The sequence below is a fragment of the Callionymus lyra genome, chromosome 9, assembly GCF_982586985.1.
Source record: "Callionymus lyra chromosome 9, fCalLyr1.hap1.1, whole genome shotgun sequence".
NCBI lineage: Eukaryota > Metazoa > Chordata > Actinopteri > Syngnathiformes > Callionymidae > Callionymus > Callionymus lyra.
In genome coordinates, this window is record NC_141826.1 from 25,689,039 (window position 1) to 25,704,613 (window position 15,575).

The 15,575-nt window shown below is 40.0% G+C and overlaps 2 protein-coding genes and 1 non-coding gene across 4 annotated transcripts; 1 reads left to right on the forward strand and 2 right to left on the reverse strand.

Moving 5' to 3' along the window:
- Positions 1 to 1,620: 1,620 nt before the first annotated feature.
- On the reverse strand, positions 1,621 to 7,204 carry LOC148072457 (transmembrane protein 179). The gene is made up of 4 exons (XM_087798848.1): positions 6,806 to 7,204; positions 4,820 to 4,957; positions 3,313 to 3,391; positions 1,621 to 2,294 (listed from the first exon to the last, which is right to left on the reverse strand). The coding sequence occupies exons 1-4, from the start codon at positions 7,126 to 7,128 to the stop codon at positions 2,091 to 2,093; spliced, it is 744 nt and encodes a 247-aa protein (XP_087654974.1). The 5' UTR covers positions 7,129 to 7,204; the 3' UTR covers positions 1,621 to 2,090.
- A 1,779-nt stretch (positions 7,205 to 8,983) lies between these two features.
- trnaf-gaa (transfer RNA phenylalanine (anticodon GAA)) lies at positions 8,984 to 9,056 on the reverse strand. The gene has a single exon. It is a non-coding gene; the product is annotated as a tRNA-Phe (tRNA).
- A 708-nt stretch (positions 9,057 to 9,764) lies between these two features.
- hs6st2 (heparan sulfate 6-O-sulfotransferase 2) lies at positions 9,765 to 14,547 on the forward strand. Of its 2 annotated transcripts, none has more exons than XM_087799292.1 (2): positions 9,765 to 10,623; positions 11,568 to 14,547. In XM_087799292.1, the coding sequence occupies exons 1-2, from the start codon at positions 10,049 to 10,051 to the stop codon at positions 12,364 to 12,366; spliced, it is 1,374 nt and encodes a 457-aa protein (XP_087655418.1). In that variant the 5' UTR covers positions 9,765 to 10,048; the 3' UTR covers positions 12,367 to 14,547. The 2 variants fall into 2 exon arrangements, with proteins under 2 accessions (XP_087655418.1, XP_087655419.1); XM_087799293.1 differs by having other exon boundaries at positions 11,571 to 14,547.
- The last annotated feature ends 1,028 nt before the right edge of the window (positions 14,548 to 15,575 follow it).

The following is a 15,575-nucleotide window of genomic DNA, read 5'->3' on the forward strand; positions in this document are numbered from 1 at the left end:
CTTTTTAACATGAAGGACTGATTGATAACAAGTCGTATTTCTGTGTATTTATACATTAAAGCACTGATGTAAACGGTCTCAGAGGAATATTGTCAAAAATATACCACAGGAGGAAGTGACATCACAGCGTGGAGGACGTGTCCAGAGGAAGTGACATCACGACGGGGAGGACGTGTCCAGAGGAAGTGACATCACGACAGGGAGGACGTGTCCAGAGGAAGTGACATCACGACGGGGAGGACGTGTCCAGAGGAAGTGACATCACGACGGGGAGGACGTGTCCAGAGGAAGTGACATCACGACGGGGAGGACGTGTCCAGAGGAAGTGACATCACGACAGGGAGGACGTGTCCAGAGGAAGTGACATCACGACGTGGAGGACGTGTCCAGAGGAAGTGACATCACGACGGGGAGGACGTGTCCAGAGGAAGTGACATCACGACGTGGAGGACGTGTCCAGAGGAAGTGACATCACGACGGGGAGGACGTGTCCAGAGGAAGTGACATCACGACGGGGAGGACGTGTCCAGAGGAAGTGACATCACGACGGGGAGGACGTGTCCAGAGGAAGTGACATCACGACAGGGAGGACGTGTCCAGAGGAAGTGAAATCACGACGTGGAGGACGTGTCCAGAGGAAGTGACATCACGACGGGGAGGACGTGTCCAGAGGAAGTGACATCACGACGGGGAGGACGTGTCCAGAGGAAGTGACATCACGACGGGGAGGACGTGTCCAGAGGAAGTGACATCACGACGGGGAGGACGTGTCCAGAGGAAGTGACATCACGGCGTGGAGGACGTGTCCAGAGGAAGTGGCATCACGACGTGGAGGACGTGTCCAGAGGAAGTGACATCACGACGGGGAGGACGTGTCCAGAGGAAGTGACATCACGGCGTGGAGGACGTGTCCAGAGGAAGTGGCATCACGACGTGGAGGACGTGTCCAGAGGAAGTGACATCACGACGGGGAGGACGTGTCCACAGGAAGTGACATCACGGCGTGGAGGACGTGTCCAGAGGAAGTGACATCACGACGGGGAGGAAGTGTCCAGAGGAAGTGACATCACGACGGGGAGGACGTGTCCAGAGGAAGTGACATCACGACGGGGAGGACGTGTCCAGAGGAAGTGACATCACGACGGGGAGGACGTGTCCAGAGGAAGTGACATCACGACGGGGAGGACGTGTCCAGAGGAAGTGACATCACGACGGGGAGGAAGTGTCCAGAGGAAGTGACATCACGACGTGGAGGACGTGTCCAGAGGAAGTGACATCACGACGTGGAGGACGTGTCCAGAGGAAGTGACATCACGACGGGGAGGAAGTGTCCAGAGGAAGTGACATCACGACGGGGAGGACGTGTCCAGAGGAAGTGACATCACGACGGGGAGGAAGTGTCCAGAGGAAGTGACATCACGGCGTGGAGGACGTGTCCAGAGGAAGTGACATCACGACATGGAGGACGTGTCCAGAGGAAGTGACATCACGACGGGGAGGACGTGTCCAGAGGAAGTGACATCACGACGTGGAGGACGTGTCCAGAGGAAGTAACATCACGACGGGGAGGACGTGTCCAGAGGAAGTGGCATCACGACGTGGAGGACGTGTCCAGAGGAAGTGACATCACGGCGTGGAGGACGTGTCCAGAGGAAGTGACATCACGACGGGGAGGACGTGTCCAGAGGAAGAGACATCACGACGTGGAGGACGTGTCCAGAGGAAGTGACATCACGACGTGGAGGACGTGTCCAGAGGAAGTGACATCACGGCGTGGAGGACGTGTCCAGAGGAAGTGACATCACGGCGGGGAGGACGTGTCCAGAGGAAGTGACATCACGGCGGGGAGGACGTGTCCAGAGGAAGTGACATCACAGCGTGGAGGACGTGTCCAGAGGAAGTGACATCACGACGTGGAGGACGTGTCCAGAGGAAGTGTCATCACGGCGTGGAGGACGTGTCCAGAGGAAGTGACATCACGGCGTGGAGGACGTGTCCAGAGGAAGTGACATCACGACATGGAGGACGTGTCCAGAGGAAGTGACATCACGACGGGAGGACGTGTCCAGAGGAAGTGACATCACGGCGTGTCAAACCAAGAGCGTGGGTGTTGACGGAGGAAACGAGGACGAAGACGATCCTCCCGACGATCCTCCCGACGGACTGTGTCTCAGCAGCAGCTGCTTCTCTCTCAGACACGGTCGACTGATGCTCTGACTGTGACTGTGATAAAGACGCAGGAAGGACAGGACGGACTGGACGAGCCACAGCAGCGTCACACACCACAGAGACAGCTGAGGACGGACAGGAAGTCATGTGTTAAAGTACTTCAAGTTTGTGTAGCGTGTACTTAGTGAACAATAGTCTTGAAGTAATATGCTTCTTCTTTTTTTTGTTTGGAGTTTAATTTATATCCTTTATTTCGACATCATTATTTCGAAATTATTTTAAAGAATGTACGACATCAGTTTTGTTGATAAGAAGAGAAATGTTACAATGTAGTTTATTAAAAATCAGAATATTTATAGAAAACTATTAAAGACTATTAAAGATTTAAGTATATAATTAAATAAGTGTAATCGGAACATTGAATAGTAATTTAACCACTGAATTGTATTTTATTTTTTTTCTAATTCAATTCCATTATTTCTATATTGAAATGTTGTTGTGTCTTGAAATGAATAATTGAATTAAATCATTTATATTTTAAGGTCAAAAATGATTTTTAGTTTTAGAATATTTTAATTGTTTTTAATAAAAATATTTTTTTAGACATAGAATTTTATATTCCAATTATTTAAAAATAAAATGTCTATCTTGATTTTTTTCCATTTCGTAGCCTTTCAAATTGAAAACATAACAGTTGGTATAATGGAGTCACCAGACAGAACCAACAGAGCACCGAGCTACTGGATCCAACTTTCAGCCAATCATGCGACGTGCAGACGATCATGTGATGATGTGATGATCAAATATTTTCAAGTTTCAACATTTGAAATGTTTAATTCAATATACTGACGGCACTGATACACCTACAGTATATACATAATAAGTGTGTTGTGTAATGAATATATTTATTAAATTAATATAATTAATATAGGTTTATTTTGTAAGTGTTTTTATAGGAATTTATAACAGTTTAACTGAGTCAGAATCGTGGCAAAAACACTTAACCTTCAGAATTGTTCGACAAAAGTTTTTGTCTTAATATGTTCTTTTTGTTGTGGGTCAGAAAATGGTCACAACAGTGTTGTATCGTCTCTGATCCTAACATGTGGCGGATCATCGATGAAATCATACTTCAACTCTCACCTGAGCGATGTTGAAGTCCAGGTAAAACGAGGACGTGTCGACGTCGAGGTGAAGTGTGACGAACTGAGCGTCTGCGCAGCTGAAATCAAACACAATGAAAAGATAAGAACACAAGAGACTCACACATCATTGACACTTCTCTCATCATCCACTGATGATTGACAGCTCATCAACTCCTGTGTTAATGAGTGACATGAAGTCTTTATCGACGTTGATCAACTGTCAGGAAGACTGTTTGATGATGTCCTCAAGAGAGATTACACTAAAACAATTACAAGTATCTTCCAGTCAGTCAAGTAATAATACATTTTGAGAGCTGTAGCTACACATTAATCTCACAATACGATTCAATACGATACACTAATCTCAAGATACGATTCAATACGATACACTAATCTCATGATACAATTTAATACGATACATTAATCTCACGATACAATTCAATACGATACACTAATCTCAAGATACGATTCAATACGATACATTAATCTCACGATACAATTCAATACGATACACTAATCTCATGATACGATTCAATACGATACACTGATGCCACTATACAATTTGATACGATACACTAATCTCACAATACGATTCAATACGATACACTAATCTCATGATACGATTCAATACGATACACTGATGCCACTATACAATTCAATACGATACACTAATCTCACGATACAATTCAATACGATACACTGATCTCATGATACGATTCAATACGATACACTGATGCCACTATACAATTTGATACGATACACTAATCTCACAATACGATTCAATACGATACACTAATCTCATGATACGATTCAATACGATACACTGATGCCACTATACAATTTGATACGATACACTAATCTCACAATACGATTCAATACGATACACTAATCTCAAGATACGATTCAATACGATACATTAATCTCACGATACAATTCAATACGATACACTAATCTCATGATACAATTCAATACGATACACTGATGCCACTATACAATTTGATACGATACACTAATCTCACGATACGATTCAATACGATACACTGATCTCATGATACGATTCAATACGATACACTGATCTCATGATACGATTCAATACGATACACTGATCTCACGATACAATGTGCCGAGTAGTTCAGTTGCAACAACGAAAAACAAAAACGCTGTGAATATTTGCATGTTAATTGTAAAATAAAATATCAAATTATTTTTATTTTACACCCACATTTTATTAAAATACCATAAAACAACTATCATTATAAGTACACATAAATTAAAACAGGAAAAAAGAATAAAACCATAATTGAAACACATTTAAAAATAAAAATGAAAAGTGGATCAAACGGTTTTGAACAAATGAGTTTTGAGTTTAGATTTAAACTAATTAAACTAAAATATATTTAGTTCCAACAATGAGGATCTTTTCTTTTCACTGATTAATCAAAGGAGGTTTTGATCGAAGCAGGTTTTGATTCCAGTGACGACGAGGCTTTGAAACGTTCTCTCACCTTTGGAACCTGTTGTTGTTGTCGGTCACAGTGTCGCACCAGGAGTCCAGACCCAGAGACAAGATGGCGGCTGCAGCTCCGGACAAGAAGAGCATGATCATGCTGAGCAGCACCGTCAGGAAGGACGAGAACAAGGTGCTGAGGACCAGGAGAAGAGCATGAACGTATTGAACATCACAGTCTGGAGATTAAAGGGTCAAATATGTTGCTCTCAAGTCAAAATAAAACAATTCCATGGTTTTGTGTAAACATTAGAATTTATTTAGAGAATATTTTGGACCCTTTCTGAATTTTTAAGAATGTTTTAGAATAATTTACTTTAATTTAAATATATTAGACGCTTCACTTTAATGCAAGAGTCGCTTATTTATTTTATTAATCTCATTTTATTCAATTATTTATTTATTTGTATTTATTTATCGTACAAACGTATACTGTCAACACCACAACAGATAATAAATACTAATAAAAATAAGTCTTGTGTTGAAACAATATTTTATTTGTTCAGGCTTGTCCTTGATTTTCTGGAACTCCTGTTGTGTTATCAGTTTTATCTTGATCTTTAAAGTATATACTTTATTTAGTATTGTTTTGATTGTTTAAGCACTTTGTGACCCTGGTCTAGAAAAGTGTTATACAAATACAAATTACTTACTTACTTACAACACTGGCAAATAAACATGTTCAGATTCTGGTTTTAGTTCCATTTAAAAAACGAATTCTAATAAAACTCACAGTTGCTCAAGAGTACATCAGAAGTCTAGACTTCAATCACCTGGTTCAGGATGTTTGCCGTGGGGTTCCACAAGGATCAGTCCTTGGACCTCCCTCTTACTGTTTTTACCAGCTCAGCCGATCAATGTAGCTTTTGTTGTTGCTCGACTTAAACGTAAACAGTTTGTTCCAAATGTGGAAGATAATCTCATGATGACAATCGCACACAAAAATAACAAATAAAAAATCCCTATTACAAGAAAAAAGATTGTAAAGAAAAAAAACAGTCGAAAAGTTTGGTATCAAAAACATCAGCATGCAGTTTGTTCTTAGGTTTTGTTTTGTAAATAATTGTTTGTACCTGATTTTGACAAATGAGGCCCCGGGGCCACATGTGACCTCTAACTGAAATGAATGGAGCCTCTTGTAAAAAGTTTCTGACAGGACTTTTTTCTCTCCATTTTCTTTCTTATAGCTAAAGGTTTTGTGGGAATATGTTTTAAATTAAAATGTTTTATATTATAATTTTAAATGTATTTAAAAGGAAATATTTCACGAATTTAATTAACATTTGTTTTATGATTTAATGGCGTAAATACACTCTTTTGTATTAGATTGTTTTGTTGATGTTACAAATCATATCGAAGATAAACATGTTTACTTCTTTTTTAAGTATCTTTGAATAAAATGTATGAAAAAATACATTTTATACGATCAAATTAATTAACTTAATTATGAATTTTAAATTAACTTACATATCAATTTAAATTAACTTAACTATGAATTTTAAATTGATTTAACTATCAACTTAAATGAACTTAACTATCAATTTTAAATTAACTTAACTATCAATTTTAAATTAACTTAACTATCAATTTTAAATTGATTTAACTATCAATTTAAATTTACTTAACTATCCATTTTAGATTAACTTAACTATCAATTTTAAATTAACTTAACTATCAATTTAAATTAACATAACTATCCATTTTAGATTAACTTAACTATCAATTTAAATTGACAACTATGAATTTTAAATTGATTTAACTATCAATTTAAATGAACTTAACTATCATTTTTTGATTATTTCATCACAAGTTTCCATCATAATAAAGTGAAGGAACCCTCATTTTCTCTCCTGCTATAGAAACGACTCTAGTGTTGCTACTGTAACACAAACACACAGTTGTTATATAAACTTTATGTAACGTGTGTGTGTGTGTGTGTGTGTGTGTGTGTGTGTGTGTGTGTGTGTGTGTGTGTGTGTCTCACTCGTCATGCCGTCCGTGCAGATAGAAGAGGCCCCTCCATCCCTGCGCGGCCCCGTACAGCACCGTGAAGATGCCCACGAACGTGACGAACTGACAGGCGGCCGGGGGCCCCCACTGCTGGACCACCAGCTGACCCTCGCCCCCCGCCGGGTCCGCGCTCAGTGTGGGACCCGCTCTGGCCCAGTAGCCGCTGGAGAAGAGGGCGCAGCGGCCCTTGAACGAGGAGCCGGTCAGGGCCATGGGGACCACCACCAGGAGGCCCCCCAGCACCGACAGCAGGTGCGCGCCGCAGTGCGCGAGCAGCAGCCGCCGCTGAAGCTCCATCAGAGTTTAAGAGAAACTGATTTAAAGTTAAAGTCAGAGAAGAGAAGACTAACGTGCACGCGCTGCCGTCGCTGCAGCGTCTCCAACGTTTTTAAAGCGACTAGGGCGGGGCGCGGCTCGTGAACGCGCATTCCAACCGTCACACGGACGAGCGCGACATGATGGACAGAGGTCTCACTCTGCTCGGTTTTCAGGAACACATCCATGCAGGAAAATAAATCTTAATTATAAAATGCATATGATAATCGATACTAGACACAATCAAATATTTATTTTCATTACATAATAATATTAATGTAGTATATAATACATTTCTTTCTTTGCTTACTTTAAAAGTAAATTTAAATAAATATATACTCAAGTAGTACGCAATGGTTACACTTGTTTGTTTTATTTCTTTTAGGAAAATAACATTTTAAAAAAGATGAAGGAACAAATGGCAACTTAAAAATCTTCTCATCACTTATATCAAAAGTCGTTGCTATTAGTGAAACCATAGTACATCAAATATCATGTTTTAAATATGTACACACGTAATAACATGTTGGAAAAAGGCTGAAACCAACTTTGAATAAGGGTTAAAAACTCAAATAAAAAAGTACACTATATTTTAAGATTAACTTTATTAGTACTTTATTAGTTATTAAGTGGGTTTTTGTATCTACTCCAAGTATCACAAGTATATTAAAGGATAAGAAAAGGTAAATTTGAACCATTTTATTGTATAAGAACATTATCAAATGTACTAGTGAGAACACATGAATTCACATAACATGTTACTTCAGTTGCATTGTAGTATATGCTGAATGAAATATCATGGTAATATTCAGTGTGGTATAATACAATATTGTCTTGTGTTGACAACACCGGCAAATAAACATGTTAGGATTCTGGTTTTAGTTCCATTTAAAAACAAATTCTAATAAAACTCACAGTTGCTCAAGAGTACATCAGAAGTCTAGACTTCAATCACCTGGTTCAGGACGTTTGCCGTGGGGTTCCACAAGGATCAGTCCTTGGACCTCCCTCTAACTGTTTTCACCAGCTCAGCCGATCAATGTAGCTTTTGTTGTTGCTCGACTTAAACGTAAACAGTTTGTTCTAAATGTGGAAGATAATCTCATGATGACAATCGCACACAAAAATAACAAATAAAAAATCCCTATTACAAGTTTGTTCTTAGGTTTTGTTCTGTAAATGAATGTTTGTAACTTATTATTCCACTGGTCTAATTTGAATTAGACTTTATTTAGGTGTTTATAAAACAGATATGATAATAGATGTTGGTCCTAAACTACTCCAGTCTCTGTTTATAGATGGAAATGTTTTATATCACGTTTAATAAGCATGTACAGTGTGAAATATCTTACACTTTTATGTCCTGTAACGTATTTCTAAAATAGTCAGGCGTTATCTTATATAAGTGATCTTTGCATGACTGGTGACGTAACACAATGACGTCAGCAACTTGTAACGGACGACGAGAGGATTTGTTTTTCAGTTTCTTTTTTGTTTAATTTGTATTTCTTTAATATTATTTTGCCAAATAATCAGGGTTTCACCTTAATGATGCTATTTCTCTGCTTCAGTTAGTAAACATGCTGTTTAAAAATATCATTCATAAATAAAATTAAATAAATGAAGTTTTCTAGAGAGATAGAACTTTATTGATCCCTCTGAAGGGTTATAATTATGTATTATCCAATTATCACTGTTCTATTTTAGGATTTTAAGAAGATTAATAAATGTATTGATATTAATTCAATGATAAAATATTAAAATAACTGTTCTGTTCATCAGAGTAACAGCCGCTAATACTTCTATACTATGAACTGGAACAAAAAAAAAACCCAACTGCCGAAACCCGGGATCGAACCAGGGACCTTCAGATCTTCAGTCTGACGCTCTCCCAACTGAGCTATTTCGGCTGCGTCACTGACCAGGACAACTTGTTGTTATAACCAGTGAGTGATATCGATTGAACTCAAGATCGTTCAAACAAATGTTATTTTAAAAGGATCTAATCATCGATTAATTTACAGGAAACAGGTCGGTTAACGATTTAAAAGTCGGGAAAAGATAACGTTGTTTTTTTTGTTTCAGTTATTTCCAACTTTAACTATTTAGAAGACACGTGTTAATACAGGAAACAGACTGTAGTAAATAAATTACATTTTTAATCGAATTATTTTTGTCACGAGGTGACAAATGTTTGTTTTTTTATTATTTTAGGACGAAATACACGTATTAATAGATCAAAGTTTTAAAACACCTCTAGTACAATAATAAGTCGTACATAAACATTTATTACTAGATGTAAGCCGAATAAAATACATTTATTACGGAGTTAAATTCGAATAAAATACATTTTTAAGGTAAGAAATTCGTACAAAACACATTTGTTACGAAATTAAATCCATAATCCTACGCCTTTAAAATACTATTCGTTGAAAATTAACATTTTAAATGTAATGTATACAAATATATTGTGTGTCTCTTCCCTACTTATCCTCCTCAAACAAATCAGTTAAAGATGTTTTTTTCATTTTAAATCCATCATTTTTATTGTAAACACAAATCACTGCTTCAAACGCCCGCGGTGCGATGACGTCACGCCAGTCCAAAAATCACGCGCAGAGGCTGCTGGGAAGAAAGGTCAACAATCGAGGCGAGTGGAAGCGACTGATTAATTTAACCTCAAAAGATAATCTCTTATCATCATAAGCAGACGTGGGTGTGTGTGTTGTGTTTAAACAGCCTTTAAGACTCGATCCGTGTTTTTACAAAACATATATTCAGGAGGTTTTACGTTGTTTTCGCATCGATGCTAACGTTAGCCACCGAGCAGCTACATTGTTGTTGCTTCAGCGTCGAGGTCAAAGGTCAGGCACTGGCCCAGTGATGTCCTGGCCCCGGGAAGATGGATGAGAAGTCCGGGGGCATGAGCGGGCAGCACCGGCTGCTGGTGGTCCTGCTCATGGTGCTGCTCTTCGGCGTCATCATGGTCCAGTACGTGTGTCCGAGCCGGTCCGAGTGCGAGGTCCTGCACCAGCTGGGCTCCTGGTTCGGGGTCGACGGCTCGGGTCGCCGGACCTCCGGTGACTCCCCAGACGGTCTCCAGAAAGACCCGTACGTGGCGGAGGACGGCGCCCTGGTCCGGTTCGTGCCTCGCTTCAACTTCTCCAGGGACGACCTGTACCGGGCCGTGGACTTCAACATCAAGGGCGATGACGTCATCGTGTTCCTGCACATCCAGAAGACCGGCGGCACCACGTTCGGGCGACACCTGGTGAGGAACATCCAGCTGGAGAGACCCTGCGAGTGTCACGCCGGCCAGAAGAAGTGCACCTGCTACCGGCCCGGGAAGAGGGAGACCTGGCTCTTCTCGCGCTTCTCCACGGGATGGAGTTGTGGTCTCCACGCCGACTGGACCGAGCTGACCCGCTGTGTCCCGGCGCGCATGGACTCACGGGAGGCCCTCAGGAACCTGCCCAGGTAGGCGAAGGGAATGGAAGGAAGTTCTAGGATTATTGATGGAAAACATCAGAAAACTTTTATTGCCAGTTTTTTTAAAGACAGAACTAGATTTTTTTAGTTTTTCACAAAATAAAATAAATAATCACTAAGTTCCTTTAACTAACGTGTCTTGATGTTTTATAGAAAGATGCTGATGTTCTTTTATTCCTGTATATGTGAAATATATAATGTATTTACTTTATATTTGCTGAATTCTAATGAGTCACAGAAGTGTTTCAGCTGTTGTTTATAAGTTCTCACTAACATTAAGTTATTTGGTACAAACATGTATTTCCAGCAGCAATAAGTAACATTTAAAACGTTGTTTTATTTTAACCTGCGATGTCAGAACAGTGTGTCTGTAACAGTGTGTAACCTTTGTTTCAAAATATGTGCGATTGTTCACAAAACAAGATAATGGCTCTTTTTTTAATCAATTTATCTTTCTGAAAACTTGATAAAAGTCTCTAATGTAAAGTATATCGGACTAAATAATAATTTCAAATGCTAAAACTATATTTTTTTTAAATAATAATAATTGAATTTAATCATTTCTATACTAAAAGGCTGATGTTTATTTTTTAACTATCAAAAAGAAATTGAATTAAATAATTTATAATGTTATCTTCTGTGGAACTTGAAAATGCATCACCTGATCGTCCCATGATTGGCAGAAGTTACTCTGTTCTCTTTTAGTATTGTTTTTTATATAGAATTTAAAAGAATTCAAATTAAAACTTTATTTTGCAATTACAATATTGAACTCTGTGTTAATAAAATCAATCAATCAATTTTGAAAATATTTTGTTATCAATTCAAAAGAAAAGTCAACCTTTCAATAAACAAATGATTACATTAAGTGATCAAACAAATGACTAAATGCTCTCTCTCTCTCGTCTTTCTCTCTCTCTCTCTCTCTCAAGCAGGAACTACTACTACATCACCATCCTCAGAGACCCGGTGTCGCGCTACCTGAGCGAGTGGCGTCACGTGCAGCGAGGCGCCACCTGGAAGGCGTCTCTGCACGTGTGCGACGGACGCTCGCCGACGCTGTCGGAGCTGCCCAGCTGCTACCAGGGCGACGACTGGTCCGGCTGCTCCCTGCAGGAGTTCCTGGACTGTCCCTACAACCTGGCCAGCAACCGGCAGACCCGCATGCTGGCCGACCTCAGCCTGGTGGGCTGCTACAACGTGTCGGCCATGAGCGAGGACGAGCGCTGGGGGGTCCTGCTGGAGAGCGCCAAGAGGAACCTGCGGGGCATGGCCTTCTTCGGACTGACCGAGTATCAGCGGAAGACGCAGTATCTGTTCGAGCGGACGTTCAACCTGGAGTTCATCGCGCCGTTCACGCAGCTCAACGGCACGCGGGCGTCCAGCGTGGAGGTCCCGAGCGAGACCCAGCAGAGGATCCGAAGGCTCAACCAGTGGGACGTGGAGCTGTACGAGTACGCCCGGGACCTGTTCCTGCAGCGCTTCCAGGTGACCCGGCAGCTGGAGCGCCGGCGGGCCCGAGAGAGGAGGCAGCAGGAGAGGAGGCGGCTCCGCGAGAGACTGACCACCAAGCAGGCGCGTCCACCCAAGGCCACGGAGACCCCCGGGAAACACGAGGTGGACGGCGACGACCAGCAGGAGACGGGCGAGGAGGACGAGATGCTGCTGCCGGGCTGGTGGGACGACAACGGCACCATGGAGGACTACACTGACAACGTGGAGCAGTGGTGACTCGTCGGATGAAGACGTTCGATCGTCTTATCGAGCTTTTCATTTCCTGGTCTTGATGGGTTCGGACCAGACGCTTCATCCGGGTCGGCACGAAGGTAAAGTCCACCATCTTCCTGCTGAAGAGGCATGTTCGGAAACACGCCAAAGAAAGACGTCGTCCTTCAGTTGTTTTGACGACGAAAAATGAGTTTCATATTTTTATACGTGATGGATATGGAAGTTTATCAGTGTCATCAGAATATTCAGGGCTTGAATTTAACATTTTAAATGTTTAAACTAATTATATATTGGAATGTTTTCAAAATTATATTGTTATTCCAATAATTCAATAATAAATGCTCAAAAGATAATATTGTCTTTGTAGCCTTTTAAATTCAATATATTAAAAACTAATCTCACGATTGAATACGATATATTCAGCTCAAGATATATTGCAATACACATGCATTATTCCACAGTTTTAAGTAACATTTAATTCTAGTAACATCTTGTTAATGTTTAATTCAACCATGTGTTCGATGTCACTTTTATTCTTCCATATTATCGGAGCAATAGCAAACGTTAGCATGTGTTGCACCTGCTTCAGTCCTCGGTCTCATGTTTACAGAATCTTCATTTGCCATCGTTTTCTCGCCACACGGATGTTTGATGATCAACCTTAAATATTGACACGTGACTTCACCACTGAAGGTCACGATCTGTAGAAACTCCTCGTCGGGAGAACGACGCCCATCGTGGCCACGTGTATCCATCATGATGTCGGGACGGAGAATAGGAAACAAAAAATGTTTTTGTCTTATAGGAACCTTAGTAAAACGAAAACGACTTCTTCGTTTCTGACTCGAGCAGCAGAGAGAACAAAATTCCTACTGTTTCAATGTGAGAAATCTGGAGAACAATAACTGGTTTCATCCTGTAGCTCTACCTGGAAGAACAAGTTCAGCGTCTCCAGATCTAGTCTGTGTTTACACCAGAAACTGAGGGTTCAGTCCAACGTGACGAGTGGTGAACAAAAGAGCAGCTCCGTGCAGACGTACTTCCTCATCAGCTGCTATCAATGTGAACATTATTTGCAATAAGCTGAAAATCCTTTGCAGGGATGTTGATGTCTTAATACTGAATGTGTCTATTTTCTGCCTTGTTTTCATCTATTTTGAGTGTCTTCTTCTTTTGCGGATCCACACGCCGGTTATTAATCCTGACGACAACTGTTTTCTCCTCCTGACATTTAACTGATTTACTCCTCGTGCCTGAGAGACGGCAGTGCCTTAGACGTGAGCAGGAACCCCTTGTCTGTAGAACATAATGTGGGTTCAACATATGTTGGACGTGAATCTGTGGCTAATTGAAGAAAAAAAACTTAAATTACAACTTAATCATCACAATAAACCATTAAATTTAAATGATTTTTTATAGTTAAACATTTATAAAACATTCTGCAATTTGCGTAGTTTCCCTTCAGTGAAGGAAATGATTATCTATTTCGGTCCATTCATTAACAACATGTTAAAATGTAGGAAATACTCTACACATGTATTTTTATTTGTTTGTTTCAATCTAATCTTGTACTTTTCAGAAAAGGTACATTCATTTTTTTAACGTAAACAATCGTACTCTTTGACTCCAATACGTGTTTCTTTTGCATACATTATATAATCTTACAATCAAACGTGTTTAACTGTAGTTCATCACATTTTAAGATGTAATCAAATGATCAAACTACTTTAAACGGTTATTAAACGATTCATATCTTTACTCAAAGTATTTCCATCTGATCAAACAAGTTGTTTTTAAATACTCATGTGCTCTTTCCTCATAAAACATGTTTTGTCAGGACTGTTCAAACATCGGGGGTCACAGAGGTCAAACCCCAAATCTTGGAATCTGAAAAAATGTTGCAATTAAGTCATCAAAATGTCTTTTTTTGTTATGTATCATTCTGTGTTGGTTTGATTTAAATACAAACCCTGTACGTGTCTTTGAACTAAGAGAAATGTAATACCTCATCACTGCGACAGTTTTGCTTTTGTGGAGTTCGTCACGATTTTTGTATAAAACACTTTTAACGATCAGTTTCTGTCTCTTTCCCTTGTGACACGTGTGATGAGCTGGACCACCAGCAGGGGGCGCTACAATGACTATAATACCGATCCACTGATAATAAATATATTTTTAATGTAACTGTTTGAATTTATTCTGATTATGATATTTATAAATACAAACTATCATGCACCGCGTTAAATCAAATACCACCATTCAAATAAAAACAGTTCAAAGAAAACAAAATCGTATATAAATTGTAAATATATTCTACGAAAGTATTTGATTCAATCATTTTTGAATCGAAAACTACATACAAATGTTTTTAACGCGTATGCAAGAAAGAATAAATATAGTTTCAGATTAAAATGGTTTATTCTTGTGATTAACATATTTACATTAAGGAACAACGTTTGGTTTTCACAGTATAATATTTATTTGAATATATAATATAAGGAAACTTTAAAGCTTCTACTTCCGGTGTTTATTCTGACACGCGACCGGATGTAGAATCTTTGCTAAACAAGCCGCATGCTAGCAGCAGGTGAGAGAAAGGTAACACCTGAACCTCACGCTTAGTTTTTGAATTAAATACAAAATTCAGACTTTTAAAGGTTGTAGAAACGCGGATTAACTTCAGAAACTGCCTTACATTTATATTTTATAAAGCGTGGGTAAACAACGCCCCCTTTTTTTGGCTGTTAATCATCGGAACCGAAACATAAACGTCTATAAATAAACATTTATTACTTGGAAATGCTTTTAGTTAATAAAAAGGTCAGGATTGCGGTTCTAATGTTTCCGCTGTTTTTCTCAAAGTTGTCGATGACGTCACGAGGAATTCGTAACAGCGACCTCGTGAACCTGACCCGGTCCCGTCCATGTCATCGACCGAACCGCCTGGACCTCTGCAGCCCCTCCTCCGTCCTGGTTCCGTCCTGGTTCCCGCCCTCGGGTTCTGCCCAAAAAAATCACTTTCTCTTCCTCGTCCAGTCGTTCCGTCTCTTCCTGTCACTGCTGCTGGAAATATCTTCTGCCATTTTAATCCATCCATGTGGACGCGCGAGCCTCAGAGACAGGTAAGAACTGAAGAAGAAGAAGAAGATGTTTGTTGTTGATGTTTGAAGACTTTCTTTAACGCTTTTTAGTTTAGAATCTGCCTTTTATGT